The sequence below is a fragment of the Leptodactylus fuscus genome, chromosome 7, assembly GCF_031893055.1.
Source record: "Leptodactylus fuscus isolate aLepFus1 chromosome 7, aLepFus1.hap2, whole genome shotgun sequence".
In the NCBI taxonomy this organism is placed as follows: Eukaryota; Metazoa; Chordata; class Amphibia; order Anura; family Leptodactylidae; genus Leptodactylus; species Leptodactylus fuscus.
Window position 1 is genome coordinate 77,120,589 of NC_134271.1, and position 21,746 is coordinate 77,142,334.

Sequence of the window (21,746 nt, forward strand, 5' to 3'; positions counted from 1 at the left end):
CCAGCGGGATCACTGCGCCCCGTGCAAAAACCAAGCGCGACCTTCTCTCCGTATATCACAAATGTGTCCCAATATAAAGCTATGCCGTGCCTGCGGGTAACTGCCCCCTCTGTAATATCTATCCGAGAGAAAAAAAAGTGCCTGCTCTGTGAGGAACTCCCCTGTAAAACTGCCCCAGTACAATAAAGCACCTGTAGTGTAACTGTGCAGTGTATAATATCAGTTCCCGTGTAATTCACGCCCATGTGTAATAACGTCTCACCGTGTACTGTAAAAACACTGTAATACCTGACTGATGGCGGAGCTCCGCCCCCGAATCACGCCCCTCCCCCGCGCTGCACCTCTGTCAGCGGGAGAACACTGGGGAAAGCCATGGGGGTATGAAGACCTCCACACAGCTACTGTCCTGCCGGTGATCAGGTGCTTGAGGCTTGAAGACCCCGCTCTAGTGATCATAGGAATGCTAACAATTAACCATTCATTACCCAAATGCCACAGTTCTATACATACAGCGTACTCATTTTTCTGGAACTTTTTCTTTGGATTCTGAACCTTCTTTACAAAGAATCTAAAAAAGATCAGAGAGCGGCATTCCTAATAAAAACTGCAGGGACATGAAAGCTGTTCTGCGGCTGCTGCAGAGATATGAAAGCTGCGCTGTGGGTGCTGCAGGGACATGAAAGCTGCGCTGCGGGTGCTGCAGGGACATGAAAGCTGCGCTGCGGGTGCTGCAGAGACATGAAAGCTGCGCTGCGGGTGCTGCAGGGACATGAAAGCTGCGCTGTGGGTGCTGCAGAGACATGAAAGCTGCGCTGCGGGTGCTGCAGGGACATGAAAGCTGCGCTGTGGGTGCTGCAGAGACATGAAAGCTGCGCTGCGGGTGCTGCAGGGACATGAAAGCTGCGCTGCGGGTGCTGCAGGGACATGAAAGCTGCGCTGCGGGTGCTGCAGAGACATGAAAGCTGCGCTGCGGGTGCTGCAGGGACATGAAAGCTGCGCTGTGGGTGCTGCAGAGACATGAAAGCTGCGCTGCGGGTGCTGCAGGGACATGAAAGCTGCGCTGTGGGTGCTGCAGAGACATGAAAGCTGCGCTGTGGGTGCTGCAGGGACATGAAAGCTGCACTGTGGGTGCTGCAGGGACATGAAAGCTGCGCTGTGGGTGCTGCAGGGACATGAAAGCTGCACTGTGGGTGCTGCAGGGACATGAAAGCTGCGCTGCGGGTGCTGCAGGGACATGAAAGCTGTGCTGCGGGTGCTGCAGGGACATGAAAACTGCATTGTGGGTGCTGCAGGGACATGAAAGCTGCACTGTGGGTGCTGCAGGGACATGAAAGCTGCACTACGGGTGCTGCAGAGACATGAAAGCTGCACTGTGGGTGCTGCAGAGACATGAAAGCTGCACTGTGGGTGCTGCAGGGACATGAAAGCTGCGCTGTGGGTGCTGCAGAGACATGAAAGCTGCGCTGTGGGTGCTGCAGAGACATGAAAGCTGCGCTGTGGGTACTGCAGGGACATGAAAGCTGCGCTGTGGGTGCTGCAGGGACATGAAAGCTGCGCTGTGGGTGCTGCAGGGACATGAAAGCTGCGCTGTGGGTGCTGCAGGGACATGAAAGCTGCGCTGTGGGTGCTGCAGGGACATGAAAGCTGTGCTGTGGGTGCTGCAGGGACATGAAAGCTGCACTACGGGTGCTGCAGAGACATGAATGCTGCACTGTGGGTGCTGCAGGGACATGAAAGCTGCACTACGGGTGCTGCAGAGACATGAAAGCTACACTGTGGGTGCTGCAGGGACATGAAACCTGCTCTGTGGGTGCTGCAGGGACATGAAAGCTGCACTACGGGTGCTGCAGAGACATGAAAGCTACACTGTGGGTGCTGCAGGGACATGAAACCTGCTCTGTGGGTGCTGCAGGAGCCTTCACAACTGCCGCCATTCAGTGACTGACAATATTCTTGTCTATACCAAGACTCTGAATACCTGTCCATACATGATGCAGGTGATAGTTTGTGGCAAGGACTCTGGTGTAAATGTGACGCATCAAGTTTGCACTAAAATATTTCCTGCCTGCTAGACAAGCTGTCATTTATTCTGCTACTTCCAGTCCATGATCATGTGATATACAGTCCATGGGCACAGGCGCACAGCTCGTTACCAGGCCGATGTCTAATTACTGAGCTGTGATTGTAATGAGCTGTGCACCTGTGTGTCCATCACATTTACTGCATGAATGACAGCAAGCAGAGATCTAGAAAAGTGTCAGAAATCGATACAGAAAGTATATTGGAAAATTGTATCACTTCTTATTATACACACACAATAACATTTGTCTCTCAATATTTGTCTGAAACTGGACACTACATTAAAAAAAAAGTCAAACTGTTTCTTATCCAGTATCAGCCACTATGGTAAATCTGGTGTATTTTCTGACTTCCTGTCTAAGGGCGGGTTCACATCTGCGCCCGGTCTCCGCTTTGCAGGTTTCTGTTTTCTGCCTGAGAAACTGAACAAGAGATGGAAACTTTAATGGGTTTGCAAAGTGTCCACTCGTGAGCGTCGTGTGCTGTCCGTGGCGAAACCGGTTTGTTTTTTTTAACCGGAGGCAGAAGACGGAAACCTGCAAAGGGGAGACTGGGCACAGGTGTGAACCCGCTCTTAGCTCACACTGTCTAAGGCGTCTGTTGCAGAAGAGCTATCTGAGTTGAATACATCAGCAAAACAAATCTCTTTCCAGGACTGAAGCCTAAAGCTGGTATTTGCACTGACATACTGTAAGAGTTCATATATAACAGAAGCTCCATAGCTGATGCTGGATGATAGATCTGATGCATCTTTACACTATCTGTACCAGCTATTAGTTGACATAGTTGATTGTTCCAGCACATATTGTCAACCAAGCCCATTTCTATCAAGTCCCACCCTTTTGACAGATATATTGGAAAGTGTCTAAAACATATAATCCTATCCTCCTACTAATATTATAAATGTGAAAGTTTGGATGTTTGTTAGTCAATCACGCAAAACCAGATGAACGGATTTGAACACATAGATAGTTTGTAACCTGGAATAACACATAGGCTACTTTTTATCCCACTACTTGACATGGCTTCACAACTGTTATGAATTTATATTCACATACTACATTAAACTGTTCTTGCCAGCAGCTTATCGCAGGTTCTGATAAAGCCAGGTATTAGTGATAGCATAAGGATGAAGAGGATCATGAAAAAGTGAGAAACCAAAGACATTTGCGCGGCAAACTATGTATAAATGAGTTGTTGCTGGAAGAAGTGTCTATGGGCCACATGTTGCTGAAAAGTTGTGTTTTTTGTTGCATATTTTGTTTCGATTTTTAACCCAATGCCAGGAGTGGATTTGGCAGAAGAGAGAAATACATATCAACATTGAAAGTGCAACGTCAAGAGGTACAAGCCATAAGGTTCTGCAAATCTTACAAGCTGGAAAACAGAATACAATAGTAAACAATAGAGGCAAATATAACAAATTATGTGTGGGTAAATGACCATAGCAACAAAGTGAACCAGCCACACAAAATATATGAATAAAAATTAGCTTTTATTAAGTGCTCCTAAAAAGGTGTAGCAACATATATACATACAAAATATATAAACAAACATAAAACAAAATCATATAGGGGTAGACAATGCTACAAATACCAACTTGTCAGCCATGGAATGTACACTGGATGGCAACACTAATATCATAGTACAAAGGGCTCAACCATAGCTAAAACTGAAAGTGTCCAATAATAAAGTGTTGTAAATGAAAACAACAAATAATCAGTGTAATAACCCACAGATAGCTATGAGACTGCCCACATAAGATGATCCAAGATTAGCCTCCATACATACCAACAGTAAAGGGACCCGACGCGCGTTTCACCTGTACTTGACAGGTTTCGTCAGGGGACGTTTCCATACATACCAACAGTAAAGGGACCCGACGCGCGTTTCACCTGTACTTGACAGGTTTCGTCAGGGGACCTTTTCCATACATACCAACAGTAAAGGGACCCGACGCACGTTTCACCTGTACTTGACAGGTTTCGTCAGGGGACGAAACCTGTCAAGTACAGGTGAAACGCGCATCGGGTCCCTTTACTGTTGGTATGTATGGAGGCTAATCTTGGATCATCTTATGTGGGCAGTCTCGTAGCTATCTGTGGGTTATTACACTGATTATTTGTTGTTTTCATTTACAACACTTTATTATTGGACACTTTCAGTTTTAGCTATGGTTGAGCCCTTTGTACTATGATATTAGTGTTGCCATCCAGTGTACATTCCATGGCTGACAAGTTGGTATTTGTAGCATTGTCTACCCCTATATGATTTTGTTTTATGTTTGTTTATATATTTTGTATGTATATATGTTGCTACACCTTTTTAGGAGCACTTAATAAAAGTTAATTTTTATTCATATATTTTGTGTGGCTGGTTCACTTTGTTGCTAAAATCTTACAAGCTGTAAGGTTATGGTATGGGGTGGCATAATGTACAGACCATTCTAGTCTTCATTGCGGGTGTTATATTGATCTAGTTCTGGAATCAGTAATACAACCATTTGTCCAAAGTGTCCCAGGAGCCAATAGGACACCAGGCAGCTTGTGCTACTGTGAGCAGTCTGTATGGCCTAAATGTGTTACCATTGCATGTGAAGTCACTGCACTTGTCTCCCGTTGATCACATCTAAGATGTCATTGGCTGGTAACTGCTTAAGATGCTCCCAGCAGCCAATCTTGATGATGCATAACATTCCTCAGGCAACCAATAATAACCTCAGTGATGGCATGCCAAGGCATGCGAGTACGTGTTTCTGAACAAGGAGCTCATATTCCATACTGAATAAATTGAGATGTTTTGTTTCCAGTTTTGATCATTTGCATATCATTCCAAGACTTTTCCTTCAGTGTTGCATTTTTAATGTTCACAAGTGTAAGTGATTCTTTTATATTCCCGATTCCGCCTTGAAGTCACTCTTAGCTTTGGCTCCAAAAAAAAAAAGATTGCAAAATTTGCAGCAAAAAATGTTATAGGTATGGATTTTTTTCCTCTTTCCTGTGACTCCATCTGTTTAATACTGTCGTCTTTGGCTTAACCGGGGGGGGGGGGGGGGGGGGGGCTGTCACACTTTTTGAACTTGTATGCGTCACAAGCCCCACTGTAAAGTAGACCTTAGTTTATCATATGTGGCATAGGTAAAGTGTAAATTATAAGTGTGGTAGACTTCACCTCCAATGTATATGTGACCCAGATCCTGTGCTGCATTGGTACAGATACAGAACTGTCTGTTAGATCATTAGGTTAAATATTAAATGGGCAGTAAGTGAGGCACAAGGCCCGGTGAAAGGTCTTGTTGCAATACCAAGATTTCACAGACTTCTCTACGCACTACAATCTTGATCTCATAGCCAAGTGTGTGCAGATTGTGGATCTACGTGGTAGGTGCTCAGCATGCTGCCATTTTGTTTTTCAGGCCACAGCCTCCATGTCAGTCACATTTTTTGTGTTTGGACCACTCAGCCCTTTGGATTTCTTGCTGGAAATTTGCGGTCTGAGTTATGTGGATGATTCATATATAATTTCATCCTGAGAAGAAGAATTTGCCGCACCTACTTCAGAGACCAAAGCCAAACCACAGCCATGGGTCTTTCTTAATATAACCGAGGACGGAAGCCGCTCCTGTGCCAAGTGCCTAGCAAGTACATGCAGCATAGAGGGCAGGGACAGCACTACTATAGGCAGGAACGAAATACCTCCTATAGCAAACAGTGGAATAACCCCCCAGCCTATTCTTTAAATGGAAATGGGGTGGTGCAGAGATGGCTAGTATATGAGCCAAAATGCTGCCACCCTGCAGTCTGGATGGGACACTAATGGAGGAGAAAAGATCCTCAGTGCACTGTATAGTCTGTGGATCAGAAACAACCCCAAACAGCTGATCCGTGCGGGGGCTGGTTGTTGGCTGCCCACCAATCATAAATTTATGTTAAGGAGAGGCCATAGAAAAAAAAACCTGGAATTCTCAACAGAGGAAACGAGGAGCTCAATAAGCTTTCAACACTTGGGATAAAGGAGAATGACACAGACACTCCAGGTACAGAACAAAGACGCAGGGGAAGCAATATATCACACGGACATTTGGAGTATAGGACAATTACACATTGAAGCTTGGCTTATAGAATAATGACAACCATACACTTGGGGATACACCATTAGTGCTTGAGGGTGACGGAACAATTACACCCTTACACTTGGGGGACAGAACACTGGGATTTACTGTTCTCCTATATCACATACAAAGTTCATTTATTTTATGCCCCTGCCCCCATTATTCAGAGCTACATAGCTGTGTCAGGTAATTGTGGGTTATGTTTATCTTTCCTTCTAGGGACCCCGCAGCACAGGACAGGACACAGTGGGAGGCACATGAGGTTGCAGCAGGGAATTATGGGACAAATGCTTCACTGTTCACATAGGAAAGCTGCTGCATATTGAGGAGGCTGGAAATAGTCGGATTATTCCCAGGGGGCAGCTGCATATTTTCTGTTCCCTATTTCTGTCTTTTCCCACAATCTTGTGGTGCTTACAGTATGTTGGGGAGGGCCTATATAAACCATGGCTCCTGGGGTAACACACTGCCCTCTGCTGGTAGAGAAGCAGCAGTGACATGTATTTGGGGTGGGGGTAATTGTGGATACTGTGATGCATACATCTATTACCCCACTGTTGTGCTGCATAGCTAGGTATTGTCCCGTTCATACATTTATACTCTTTTAGAAATGTACATGCTTGAATAAGCAAAAAAATGTAGAACGAAAAGTAAAAAGTTAACAGTAAAATTTTATATATATATATATATATATATATATATATATATATATATACACACACATACACACACTATACCATATATACACACATATGCGTGTGTGTATATATATATATGCGCATCTTGTGAACAGGCCTAAAACCAATGGTATAAACAATACCCGACTTAGCATAGGAGCAAGGCCAGTAAAGGGTTAAAGCACACATCAGAAGCTGCCATCACTGCTTTTAATGAACTGTTATTGACATGTGGTGCTTTCAAGTATAAATGGAGAAAATAAGGAAGAAAATGTAGAGTCACACTGAGCCTGAAGTCATGGCAACCTTTAATGGAGTGAATAGTGAGCGAGGGCGACACAGTGCTACAGAGGCTGCCCGCTTGCTGCAGACAACCTCCACCCACCAGCTTATTTCAGTGAGTGAATATTCACCATATGACCCTCAAAAACAAAATGAGGCAGCACCTGAAAATTTTTAAGGGTGAAATCACCACACCGCTTTCTCTGTGCCGACGCAGCTTACAATGTTCTGTTCTTTCAGGTACTCCGCACTTATCAGGTCCTACAAGAAGGTGGCACATAGAAGTGATTCTCCTTGGGAAGTAAAAATCAGAACCAGAATATAAGAGACTGAGCTGCAGATCTGACCACAATCTGGGCATTTCTAGATTTCATGAAGAGATTGAGCAAGCCTACATCCATCCACAAGTGATCTGCACATACTTTTCCAAGATGTTTGGAACAACCTGTCTGCCGAGTTCTTTCTAAGGGTAAGTTCACACGGGACGCATAAAGGAGGATTTTGACACAGAGTGAGGCAGGGAGCCGCGTCACTCTCAGGCCAAAATCCACCTGCCACTACTGTCGCGGCTTCCCCCTTCGGAGTAGGCTCAAATGAATGGGCCGACTCCGGAGGTCGCTGCCGTGAGGCGGACGCCGCCAGACATGCCGCTCACGGAAAAAAGAAGCCTGGGGTCTCCATACCCCACCATTGTGAGGGGGCGGATTATGCGCCATAAACCGCCCGCTCTGTGCCTGTGTGATTCTGACCTCTAACACTGGCTGCCCCTGATTGGAGCTCCGAATCATACACCCTGTCTGACACTGCCCTTCTGACATTACAGAGCTTAAACAGAATATCAGGCGCAAAAACTAACGGCACTTGTAACTCAGGAATGGTAGAGAGAAAAAAATACCAACTGTGTTGTAATCAGTGGAGTAGTGCTTGTTCACATATGCTAAGAATTGGAATTGGTGGAGGTGATGAAAGGTCCTCTTTAAATCATACATTGGTTCTCAATGAATGAAAGATTCAAGTAAAAAATCTTTACTGATATACAGTAGTTATTCATTGTGAACGAAATGATGTGTCAATGGCCAACAGAAATCAAATATCAAACAATTCCTAATCATCCTGAAACTCAAAGTAAATTGTTCAAAGGCGATTCACATTTGTGTAAATTTCATCACAGCAACTCAGTAGTGTATATGGTCCCCACGTGCCTGACAATTCCGGGTTGTTGTACACTCTCCCAACAATGTCTTGGCATGCTCTTCAAGAGATTGCCAGCGAAGTTCTGGGTGGAAGTGCCTATGAAGATTTCAATCCAGAACCAAATAGCAGGCTACCATTGTGATCATATGGAGGTTTGGATGACCTTCCATGAATAATTCTCAGCAGACAATCACTCATCCATCATCAAACCAGTCATGCTAGATGATACTGCAGGCAACATAATGGTCACCATGGCATCTCTAAACTCTTTCATGTGAGCTACTTGTGCTTACTGCGAACCTGTTCTTATCTGTGAAGTGAATGGATACCAGTACGGGCCCACTAGTTAAGGTGTGCTCTGGCAAACACTAATCGAGCTGCACAGTGCTGGTCAATGACCATAAGCCCATGTATATGCCTTCATGGAGTTCATTCTTGAAACAATCATTGCACACCAGTAGCCAGCTGGAAGACATTTTGAAAGACTCTGACAATGCTAATCCTGTTCCTTTTAGAACAAAAGATGGTGCCCTTCTACAGCCCTGGCTGCCTCTCTTCATAACGGCCCATTTCCTGGCATCTGCTCCATGCTCTTGTGCTGGGAGACATCACACCTACTTGTGACAGCATTTATGGATGTGCCATCCTGGAGAAGCTGGACTACCTTATGTACTGAATGGGCTGCAGGTATCACTTCATGTTTCATCAGCAGTAACAAAGAGACTAGCAAAACACTAGAGAAGAAATGGCAATTATGTGTAATCACCTCCTGCAAATCTATTCCTTTTTTTTGGGGTGTTGCCCTGATATTGCACGTCACTTTCAATTGCACAAATGCAGTTGAATTTGATTCACAATTGCTTCGTAACTAGATAGATATTCCTGAAGTGAATATACTTGCACTTGGACTGACCAGCGTGAATTGGAACTACTGCCTCATAGTGAACTTACTATTCTGTTGCTAGTAATGTCATATACTGTATGTACACAATAACATTAATTCTATAGACTATAATGGGGTTCATGAAGCAGAGGATTCTATAGCTGTAGAGGTAAGATCACCCTGTTTTCAGAAAAGTTCTATTATATGCAGTTCCTAGGTTCACACAGTGTGCAAATTTGCACACTCCAAGGAGAATGCAGACAGGACTGATGTGTGTACACTAAAGCGAAGGCACTGTGAGAGATGACTGGCGGCTCCTGCACTCCGACACCACAGACATTACACTTATATACAAGATGGCATTGTTTATTTGGTCCTTTCAGAGGTACAGGGAGAAAGCTGCAGTTTTACAAAACATCAAATATAAATAACCTGCAACAAAGCACACAGGTGGAGTAAAGAAGTGACAGTATCAGGCTAGATTTGCTGTACAGTCTGCCGTCACTGCCACCATCACTGCATGTTAGCGCCCCCTGCAGAATGGAGTGGACGTCTGATGTGGCACTTAGTAGAAAACAGTCACCAACTAATCATTTGGGTGTGAGAAATGAAGCACTCTAGAACCACCCTGTAACATTCTACAAACAGAAATGGAACCAGAAGGCCACAAATACACAGAAAGGAGACGGAGCTCCTGAGAATTCATGGATGACCAGTTAAATAGACATGACTTCCAACCTCCAACACATGGAAAAGTAGGGGAGGGGGACAGCCGGCAGTGTTATGGGAGATCTAGCTGCAGACATTTAACACACCCTAAAAACATCACAATAAGAAATATGTAAAAAAAACACAAAAAAACAAAAACAGTTGTCAGTCTGTGCCAACCCCTCAGTCCAGGGCGATAATGTCATCTTCCTGCTCCACTGGCAGCTCCATGCGCTTTCTTTTGTTGCTCACAGTCTCTTCTTCTTCCAGCTTCCTCTTTAATGTCACAGGCTCCATGTTAACGTCAGTGCTGCTGGAGGGACTTTCCTCATCAGAGTCCACAATTAACACGTCATCTTGCTCTTGAGCTTCAGAAACAAAGAAACCATTAAAAAGCGTTACTGAAAGATTCTCCCAAGTTGCCAACCCCAGAGGAATTCGCAGCATTTACTTTTACCCTTATGAATTTATTTTTTTGTGTCCTGAAATAGGTTTTGGATATTTTTTACAATTAGCCATTGTGTACTGTTTTGTAGGTATACACATAGTTATGCTAATAAAGACTATTACTTTGGACAACCCATCTTCCCACTACATTTACTGAATTAGTACACCTTTACTCAGCAGTCTGCAGGGCTGTGGAGTTGGTAGGAAAAACCACAGACTCCTATATAAATGGCTGACAGCTACGGTCAGACACAAACAGTAAAAGTAGATATACAACAAACAATAATACAATATCAGTAACTGCATAATATAATTAAAAATAATCATTTTAGTTCGAAGCTGGAGTTAGAATGGGTGACTTTTTACGGACTCCAATTTCACAGTAATGGCAGTAGAAGTTTGTTTTTCTCAAGCTGGTTGTGTCTGTGAATGACTTAGGGTGCATTCACACTACGGAACGCCAGCGTGTATCACAGCCGTACATGCCGGCGTTACAGCAGGGCTGCCGGACACTTCCCATTCATTTCTATGGGAGCCGGCATGCGAGCGCTCCCCATAGAAATGAATGGAAAAAAGCAGTCCATTCATTTCTATGGGGAGCGCTCGCATGCCGGCTCCCATAGAAATGAATGGGGAGTGTCCGGCAGCCCTGCTGTAACGCCGGCGTGTACGGCTGTGATACACGCTGGCGTTCCGTAGTGTGAATGCACCCTTAGCCTGAACTTCAGACTTTACCTGCACTGACAAATTATAACAAAGTACATCCTGTGAAAATGACTCTAGTACCTGTGGATGTTGAAGGCTGTGCTCCGTCATCGCTGCCATTGGTGATACTTTTACCGCTCTCTTCTACAGGTTTCTGAGGAGCTTTATCTGGAGCATCCCCAACAACCTCAAACTCCACATCTTTCTCCAAATCCTCACTGAAAAAGATCAAATACAATACAAAAACATCAACATGGATTGCTTCACTGTAGATCAAAGTCGTCACAATGGATATGGATGCATAGGATTAATACGAGTCATTGCCACAGGGTGACTATTCACAACTCTACCACCAGGGGGTGCTGCTTAGCATTTAGACACAGAGTTGCAGAAAGCTGCCTTTGTAAGTGGTTTCAATGATCACCGATGCCAATGGACAGTGCCGCTTACCTATGTAATACATTAATCAGCAAGGTGTAGTCCTGCAGAAAATCGTCTGCTTGGAGTCTGGTGCCGTTTCGAATGCCAAAGTCTGACAATTCCCGGTTGTTGTTTGCTGAAATGAAGCAATAAAAATACAACCAAAAAAATTCTGCAGCATATGAGAGCAAACACTTTTTCAAAGGACAAGGGAAGAAGAACTGAACATAAGATTAAAAAAATAATAATAATAATAAAAGGGCGGAGCCATAATAAAGTCTCAGTTGCCCATGGAGTTTGAGGGCGAGCAACATGTGTCTTGCAAGATTTGTATATTTAATAGGGAAAACTGCACAGGCAACATCACCACCAATGGACTGGGAATAGAGAAATAACTACAGATGGTCCATTATTGATGCAGCAGCGCACTCTACTGGTGCATGCAGGAATGAACAGACTCTCTCTAACAGCAGGATTTTTCAACCATATAACTACATCTAAGTTTAGATGGATTCGAGTTATAATGTTACTTTGTGAATAGCTTTGATATTCTCTCACTTTGTGCCTACTGTTCCTGTGTTTTCCCTTGGCCTCAGACAATAAAACCTATACAGTCTGATCCTGCAGTAGTGTCTCTTCCCTCTGTTCCTCTACTTCTGTCTGAGGATTACTTGAAGGAGGGAGAAATACCTGACTAAAAGACCAGAGCACAAAGCTGTCACTCACCGTCTGTCTCTCCCACCTCAGAGGAGATCAGGATTGTGCCTTTACCGTCTTCAATCTGGACATCTGGAGCCACCATGCCAAATTTCTCCTTTATTATCTGGAAACCATAAAACATCAGTTAATGTAATATACACACATAGGACATCAGTCATAAAGAAAGCAGCAATGAAGATATGGACTACTGTACAGAACACAAAAAACTGCCATTTAATGCCCCAGAGATTGTATGTTTTAATGTGGTGAAACATTCAGCTTTGATCCCAAATATACAGGTAAACATACAACATCTATATACATGAACACTGAAGTCGTTGGATACTTATAAGACTTTACTTATTCTGTACTGATCCTAAGTGACCACACTAGGAGAATAGTGAGTGCAGCTCTGGAGTATAATACATGATGCAACTCAGAATCAGAGCAGAATAAGCAAAGTATTTACACAGAACTCCAAAAACTATGGATTTTAATTTTAAATATACGCAATAATAAAATCTGTCTCAGGCAGATATATAAATTATTACTGGTTATTAATCATTTTTTGAAGACCCAGGAATCAGAAAGTTTTCACCAACTCCACAGCCATGATAAAAAGACTCTCAGAGACTACTTCTGGCCAGTGTACTTCTTGGTGAGAGATCGCTGACTACTAGATATGTCTCTCCAATTCACTTGAACAAATCATTGGACTGAGAGAGGAAGGATAGTCATTTCAATGATTTGCTTGCCATCTAGTCTGTTCTGTCTGTGTAGAGTAGTGATTACATGAGGAGGACATATACATATAGGGGACAGGCTCCAGATGGCCCAGACACCACCTGTAGAGAACAGAGTTTAATCCAGAGACAAGCTCAAGCAGCTCCCATAGTTTCCTTGCACACCACATTACACATCCCCATCTCTGACCAGATCATTTCCAGGTGCTTAGAAGGAATTTCTATGTCAAGGTGCCCATTACACGTCCTACCACTGACACTACGCCTGCAGTGGTCTAGTGAACATGAAACCTGGACTGCTATGAACTGGATCAGTATCATCTTTAGCTACAAATCCAGGATCAGTTTGGGATCTTAAGATGGTTGGGTTCTAGAATAGTTCACTTGCGGTGAGCACTTCAATATTGCCCTTGTGGATCAACACCCTGTCCCAACTGTTGTGTGTAATGGTTCTCCAGAATATCACACCAACAGTTGGTCACCTCTACAAGTGATGATGGACACTAACATCTCAGTCATATGTTCAGGACATCCTGCAGCCCCATGTGTTTCCTCAAGCAGCAGGGCTTCCGAGTGGCATTTTTCAACAGCATAATACTTGCCCACACAGAAAGGATTTTCTACGTATGCCTTTGCCAGATTGTGACAATTGGTCTGCCCAAAAACCAGATTTATTGTCAATCAAGCATTTACAGGACCAGCTGGATAAACAGCTTTAGCATCCCACAAACATGCAGGACATACAGGCCTAGCTCCAACATCGCAAATGTGGGCCAGGAAGCCAGAAAGATACTGTATGCCTCTATGCTCAAAAGTATCTCATCCTGTTTCCAGGCTACAGGTGGCCCAACAGGGTACAAGAGCCTCCTTTAAATTGTACAGGTTTCCTCAAATGAAGACACATGTGAAAGGAGGAAATGGGTGGGCGTTGGGGGCAGTGGAATGGCTTCATCTATAAAAACGTGCTTTATTTACATACCTTGTCCTGCAACGTTTGTACAGTCACTTTGTGAACATTTAACTTGACCGTTACTTCTGGGCGGCTGGCACATACATAGCAGTTGGGATTTGGTGGGTCCAGCACACAGGGCACCAATAGCTTCTTACGAGGATTGGGTTGTCTGTTCAAAAACACCTAAAGGAGCAAATCAGAGAGTAAGGTTTACACTGTTCAGATGAAACACAACCGTCAGGAACAATCATAAAGATACATACCGTTCTACATTGTTCAATATTCCCAGATAAAATTTTCAGCCCCTCTAGCACGATGAGCCCAGATATGACAGCATTAGTTGTAGCAATCGCTGGAATTATGTTTCCTGCCATGGCTGTGTAAACAAGAAATATACATGTCCTATACTGACTTATAGCTACAGGAAAACACTACTGAGCTGCAACATTTTGGCAGGGGGGTGATGGATGGGACAAAGGGGATCTCCTGCTGGCCAGCCAGCTACCCACCCACATGCCAGCCTGCACCAGTGACCTGCAGTCATCCAGCAGCTATAGAAAATGCATAGTAGCTTACACTTAATATCAAACCGACTCTTCATGTTCATACTGAAAATGTACATCCTGAGGTTAGCAGCAGAAGTCACAAAGTCCATCGCTGGGGGATCATCCTATGGGAGAAGGAAATGCAAGTATAATAAGAATGTGCATGCTTTTGTATGTTTTTATCTGTATAGGCCATGTACTTATTACAGGACTATTTACTGCAGTATGAGATGATTTAAAGGGGTTGTCCCATCTCAAGAATCCTATCTATATTGGTAGCTTATGCAAATTGAAGGCTCTTCCTAAATATATTGCTTTAGAAAGGCTGCTTTGTTTGCCTGATATGTGAACTTATTCCTCCCATTGTTTACACATCATTGGTATAAACAAGGACCTGTGAGATAGGACAAGTGACTTTAATTACTCAGTGCTGGCAAGACAATCAGCTCAGATAATTGCAGTTTGCTGATAAAGCAGTGTCGGTTATCTCTTTATTTAAACACACAGATAACACTCAGTCTATTCTATACATGCAAGTGCATATTATCTGATCTGCATAAGTGCTGTGATACAGCAATGTCCCTTTCAGTTCTATGGTCTGGGACTTGTCAGGAACCCAGCCATTATTTTCTTACTGTAGCCAGGTTATCAGGAAGGGACACAACATGTACCACAAGATATCCTGGCCACAATAAGGACATCATGGCTGGTTTTCTGTCCTTAGAAAGGTCCTGCATTCATGGTCGTATCCACTGGCAACCAATCAAGACAACAACTTGCCACCACAAGATATTTAATGAAAAAAGTGTAAAACTCTGTAAAATGTTTAATTACTTACCGTATTTTCCGGACTATAAGGCGCACATAAAATACTTCGATTTCCTCAGAAATCGAAAGTGCGCCTTATAGTCCGGTGCGCCTTATATAAGGCTTGAAGCGGCGGCACGCGAGGAGTTAAGCGGCGGCCGCCGGCAAAGTCTCCATGCCGCTTCCATACATTGCAATGGGAGCGCGCTATTCAAATAGTATTCGTTCATCTCTAACTATTTGAATAGCGCGCTCTCATTGTAATGTATGGAAGCGGCATGCAGACTTTGCCGGCGGCCGCTGCTTAAAGAGATTCTACTAGAGATGAGCGAGTACTGTTCGGATCAGCCGATCCGAACAGTACTCGCTCAACTCTAGATTCTACCATTAAAAGAACTTCTTCCCCCTAACCACGTCGGAATAGCCTTAAAAGACTATTCGTCTCTTACCTTTCCCATAGCCAGCGCCGCCTTCTCCCTGAGCTGTGTTCGCGCCTTCCGTCTCTGTCTTCTTTGGGCCTCATGGATGACGCATGCGCAGTCGGCTCTGGCTGCGAGAGCCTGTTAGAGCCGACTGCGCATGCGTCATCCATGAGGCCCAAAGAAGACAGAGACGGAGCTGCGGAAGAAGGCGGCGCTGGCTATGGTAAAAAGGTAAGGAGATTATTCCGACGTGATCAAGAAGGAAGTTCTTTTAAAGGTAGAATCCCTTTAACTCCTCGTGTGCCGAGCGCTTCCATTCATTTCAATGGAAGCGTGCCATTGAAATGAATAGAAGCGGCTGGCACGCGGGGGGTTAAGCGGCCGCCGGCAAAGTCTGCCGGCCGCCGCTTTCAATCATATAAGGCGCACCGGACAGCGCTGCGCCTTGTAGTCCGGTGCGCCTTATATATGGACCTAGGCAGGACTATAAGGCGCTCATGGGTAATGCACCTTATAGTCCGGTGCGCCTTATAGTCCGCAAAATACGGTATATGTGCAAAAATGTATAACTTAATTATCTACAAATTTAAAAATAGATATGTTCATGAGAATACCCCTTTAAATCTATGTTCAAATCACATCTGACAATACGTCAGATGTATATTTAAAAAACAAAAAAAACAAAACAGAGCAACCAGTGAAAATTCAGGGGGAAAATACATACACCAACCAATAAAGCTCAGCCCACAAAAGGATTACCACAATCAGGTATCCAGAAGACAGCAGAAAGAGCTCTGTTGAGCTGAAGAAGCAGAGAAGGGCAACAAGCCACAAAAAACTTTTACATTATATTTTATACTATTTTCTATTATGAGATACATTTTTATTTATTCTTTGGGTATGTACTGGAATCTGAGGTCCTTATCAGTTTATGTTGTCTCTGTGGAACTTTAATTTATTTCAACATGTCTATTGTATTTGCTCTAACACGTTTGAAGGGTATGTGAAAGAAGGGGCAGCTGCACAGCGATATGGTTATCATTTTAAGAGAACGAGTCAGATGCATTTGACAAAAGTATGTACAAATAGTAAACGTTCAATATCTGTTCCATACATTAAAACAAATATATTTGACTGTATGGTCAAGCGTGATGTGAACACAGCTTTATGGTGACAGTTGGAGGGTGCAATAACTTTGCTGGAGTATCCACAAACAGAAAATACAGGATATTTTATCTGGCTCATGTCTTAGCAACTGGATTACTCCCCAACCCAACCTCATTTCCCCCTTATACCACCCCCAAAAAAAAACAAAAAAAAAAAAAAACACACATCAAGAATTCAGACTCACCTTATCCCACACCAGTTCAGCACCATCTCCCTTTTTAGATAATTGATCCCTTAAAGTTTTCACACTTTGAGAGAACAACTGAGCATAGCCAGCAACATCCAGAATCTGCTGATCCTTTAGGCCGACCACTGAAGACGCATTGTTCTGTTCTGCAGAATCTTTTTCTATGAAAGAAAATTGTGCACAGAAAAATCAGTGAAACTGATAAAATCTCAGCGCTCAGGAATGAAGACAAAATTACGTGTTAAAGCGTTGTCCAACCGTTTGCAAAACTACAGTTAACAGCATACCCTGACGTTTGCAGGCTGTTGGGCATGCTGGAATTTGTAGTTTTGCAGCTGCTAACGAACATTTCGCTAGAAGGTACATAATAAAGCAGATGACATCCCGATTTTGTCAACGAATGTGTATAAATACTAGGGTTGAGCAATTTTGAATCAAAAATCAGCCAGCCTTATAATATAGTTAGCTACAGCACAGATATTGAGCGTTAACATCCAGAAGTAAGGATTGGAGAAGAGTGATATTAAGCCTCTAAGGACACACAGACTGTAAGAACAATACCTACAACACTGCTATTTTTGAGGGCGATAAGTCATCTGGCGATAATCATATTTCTAACTACAAAGGACAAGCAGCAATTCTGGAAAATACATGGGGAAGTAGATTCACCAGTCATCAGCATGGAATCTAATTCTCATCCTATCATGAAGCAGCTAGAGACATCAGACGAGAATGCAAATTATTGTTCCCCCGTTATCAGTAGTGCTACAAGATTCCCAGCCCTTTAATGTGTCCATTGTCCCAATCCTTGTGGGTTCTGTGAAGTATTTATTATGGAAAAGATGAAATACTGTGTGTGTGACTTACCAGTGTTCTGTAGGCTCGCCCAGTCCAAGGGCACTGGGGCTTTTCTCTTCCTCCATAGCTTGTCCATTGTCAGAAGATATCGGATATCATCTTTGAAAAGCTTAACATAAACAGTAATGTAATAATCATGTATGCCAAAAATATTACTGCAGCCCACATTACAACCCTGACATTACAGGAGATAGTTACCTTGCTAAAAAGCTTTACTGGATCATACCCTGTGGATTTGGCCCACTGCTTGGTGGATACTCGCTTGATGTCCCCGTCCTCACTGGAGGCGTTAGCCCTCTGTGCAGCCTCCGTGGGCTCCCCTGAGGTAAAAGCAAGAGAGCTATGAGCCTCATATTTTTGAAAGTAATACAGCTTAGGCAAGTCACACCAAATACACAGCATTATCGCTGCTATATGGCATGAGGCACAACATAAAACTCACAGGAAGCCTCTGGGTCGGCTGTGTCTGGAGAAACCTCTTGATCTGCATCCTCCTCCCCAAATAACTGGCTGCAGATGAGAAGAGAGGAGTTCAGGGGCAACAGAAGTAAAAATGAAATCTTTTATCACAGTATACACAGAGAACTGTGCTAGCCACATGATATAGCAGAGGTTTGATTCTGTATATAACAGCATGTGTAAAGATGCTGAAAGCAGCCATTTGTCACCAGTACAGATTGAAGGTGTAGCAGTTATTGGCCTCTACAACCCCAATCACATATTACGCTATACTCTCATTACAGACCCGGGGCAGTGGATAAAGGAATCTTACTTGAAAAGGTATTTTGCCCACACGATGCAGTGGATGGGCTCAGAGGGAGTGTTGCGGATGGTGCAGCCCGGAAAGGTCTTCTGGGTGGGTTTTGGTTGACATTCATAGCACTCTGTTGCACCCTAATGAACACAAGATAACAAATGAGCTGTGCTATGGCTCAAGATCTCAAACAACCAGCAGATCAATTAATTTATGTTGCGTGCCACAAGCTCTCTTCTTTGCTGTACTATTGGATTATCTCATTATTGATTGCCAGGCACCACTACCAACATTCACATGATAGAAAATATTTCTCTGTTATTGCTAAATCATAACTACAAACCTTCTTGATGACCGTGACCTGTCCCAGATACCCCGCTGTGCCGCTCTCTATTAAGGGGACATCTGCTGCCAGACACATCCGGTTCACGTGGTTTCGTGCAGCTGGTTGGACCAGAAGATGGAAAAGTAACAAAAAATAATGAATACACACAGCACTGATTAAAACAGATTAACCAAGATGGCGCACCCTGCAGTATACACTGGGAGTCACACAACCATTGTACTTAGAAAATATTTTATATGCAAATTAATTCATAACACATTAGTGACATCACTCTAATGTGCCTTTCTTGATCTGCACAAGTGGCTCATGCTGCAAAACACTTACACAGCACATCTACAACAGGATACTTCACTGTCTGCATATTTCCTTTGACAAATGTCCCAATATTTTTCCATTCACAGATAAGCCCTTTAAAGAGGACCTTTCATGTCCTCAAAGATGTGCAGTATTATATACCGCTAGAAAGTCATCACTAGGTTGTGTGGAATGGCTCCCCAACAGTACTATCCCATAGCCTTGTACTGTGAGGGGGATCATTCCTCTCAGCCGTGTGATGACGATAGGCTGTAAGCTCCACCTTTCTGACAGTGGGGCGATATTGCTGCCAAATATAACGAAACCTACTTCTCCACCACCGGGGCTTATACCAGGAAAGCCAACAGGGTGCCTGTTGGACTTCTAGTAGTTTTTAGTACCACACATCGATGAGGACATGAAACGTCCTATAAATAAGGAGTCACAGTGGCTATCATGGGACACATTGTATAAGCAACATCTCATACAGGAAAAACTGCAGCTCCTTCAAATCTCCAGAACAACAAAAATCATTTTTATCATCCCTGGTTGACTCTACCTCTATTGTCCAAGGCGTTCATCACCAGCGTGAATTTCCTGAAGAATTCAACATCGTACTCAGCACTATAGAGATAAGAAAAACACAAATAGGAGAAAAATGAATCAAACAGATGTCTGAGGAGGAGGAGCTGCCCCGTTACATCATCACCTGGGGTATATACCACACAGCCTCAGGAATACAAGGATTCCTTAAAGCAGCTGGAAAACGGAAACAATAGACTCGAGGACAGGTAAATTCAGTCACCCTCTCCCCAGCATGAAACAGCTGATGACATTGAATAATTTATTTATCTGTACATCATATCAAAGAAGTCATACTGTAACTTAAGTAGTGTGCACACTCAACATGCACATCATAGAAAAAGGGTAACCTGTTTGGGAGACCATCTAACAGAGTGGAAACGCCTCTACAAGGATTTAGTGTAATACATATACAAGTTATACATGTTGTAATGCAGCTGGACATAGGATAGCCATTGCTAGAGAGCACCCTCAGGAATGGCAGTGTTACTAGATTTATTAATAGCTTACTTCATGATGCTGTCGTGATATGCAGTAATACTAGCCCCCGGACAGAACTGCAGAACGCTGTCCTTGGCCACCTAAAATAACATATAAAAATGAGATTTAGCTAGTCACTGAACATTAAGGCTGTAGGTGACACAAACCTACAGAAAGCAAAGCCTTTACCTGTGCCTTTGAGCGCCCTACATGTTTCTTCTGGAACAGAAACTGCCTGTTGAGGTTACTGACGTCGATAGTGTCCAGATCAATCTAGAAAGCAAACACAGAAATTGCTGATATGATGGAAAGGATGCAGGAGGTGCAATGCTCTGCAGGATTAATTAGAGTGGGGTTTATAGTGTACAACAGCTGGGGGTTATCCTTTCTGCAGAGAGGAGGGGGATGGTCACATCTGGGAATGGGAAGCTATCATCCCCCTGCACTGACCCACAGAGACAAGTGGGGCTAAACAGCCTGTGACGCCCCACAGAGGCAAAAGGGGTTATAGAGTCTGAGATGTTCCACAGACAAGAGGGGGAATGTTTACAGGGATGAGGAGATTGTCCAATCCGTGATGCTCTGCAGCCAGAAGTCGGATATCCTGTGTGGAATACTCTGCAGAGAGATGCTCTGCAGAGAAGGGGGGGGGGGGTTACTATAAGTTACGCCGTTGGGGTTTCATAGTAACGAGCAGACAATGAGGCCGCACTGAATCTCTCACATTGTAACGACCCCTCTTCCTTCTCCCATCCCTCAGCTTCTCTCCCAGTACCCGACCTCCCCCTCATCTGCCCCCGGTGCCACACTGGCTCCGCACCACGTCCAGGTTGTTGAATCCGGTGAGCAGAAGGTTCTTCAGTAACTCGCAGCCGATCCCTCCGGCTCCCACCACCAGCACCCGACAGCTGGATACAGCCTCAGCCAGTTCAGTACGCAGCGCCCCAGTCACCGCCATCCTCGGTCTCCGCGGCCGCCTCACAGCGCGGGAGACACAACAGAGAGCCGGCCAGTAAGAATACCAACCGTCCGCCCTACAGCGGCCTCTACCGGTCGGAAGACTCTGAGAGCCGCTAGGTGATAACAGCGCGACGCCTAACGGTCGGAGGCTGCACAACGCCAAAACGACCATTACTAGAGATCCCTGGCGGCCAGTAGGCGAATTACGGCTCTACAATAGGGGCGACTAAGAAGTATTCTCTGTTGAAAGTGGCTTCAACGATGATGTGAAACGTTGTATGTGAATGGGGGTGAATAAACGCACGCTTATTTTAACTTGGCAATTTCTATTAGCCAGTGTAATGTCCCGGTACTGCTAGTCCAATTCGCTCTACTAATCCTTGCAGACCGAGATAGCATGGACATTTTCATATAAGGTAAATATTTTCCTCCCCCTTCATTCCT

General features: G+C 44.0%; 1 protein-coding gene across 1 annotated transcript; it reads right to left on the minus strand.

The window, feature by feature from the left end:
• Positions 1-9,577: 9,577 nt before the first annotated feature.
• UBA2 (ubiquitin like modifier activating enzyme 2) lies at positions 9,578-21,362 on the minus strand. The gene is made up of 17 exons (XM_075282187.1): positions 21,163-21,362; positions 20,532-20,615; positions 20,373-20,443; positions 19,840-19,904; positions 18,984-19,084; positions 18,659-18,780; positions 18,329-18,396; positions 18,085-18,206; positions 17,896-17,995; positions 17,026-17,189; positions 14,477-14,570; positions 14,164-14,276; positions 13,928-14,083; positions 12,233-12,329; positions 11,537-11,642; positions 11,168-11,304; positions 9,578-10,302 (listed from the first exon to the last, which is right to left on the minus strand). Exons 1-17 carry the CDS (start codon positions 21,298-21,300, stop codon positions 10,118-10,120), a joined length of 1,923 nt encoding a protein of 640 aa, XP_075138288.1. The 5' UTR covers positions 21,301-21,362; the 3' UTR covers positions 9,578-10,117.
• Between the last annotated feature and the right edge of the window lie 384 nt (positions 21,363-21,746).

Coding starts and splice junctions, on each gene's coding strand:
- UBA2 (XM_075282187.1), bottom strand. CDS start 21,300: ATGGCGGTGACTGGGGCGCTGCGTACTGAACTGGCTGAGGCTGTATCC. Junction 18,397..18,658: donor TGGGCAAAATACCTTTTCAA/GTAAGATTCCTT, acceptor TCTCATCTGCAG/CCAGTTATTTGGGGAGGAGG. Junction 14,277..14,476: donor GAGTCGGTTTGATATTAAGT/GTAAGCTACTAT, acceptor TTGTTTACACAG/CCATGGCAGGAAACATAATT.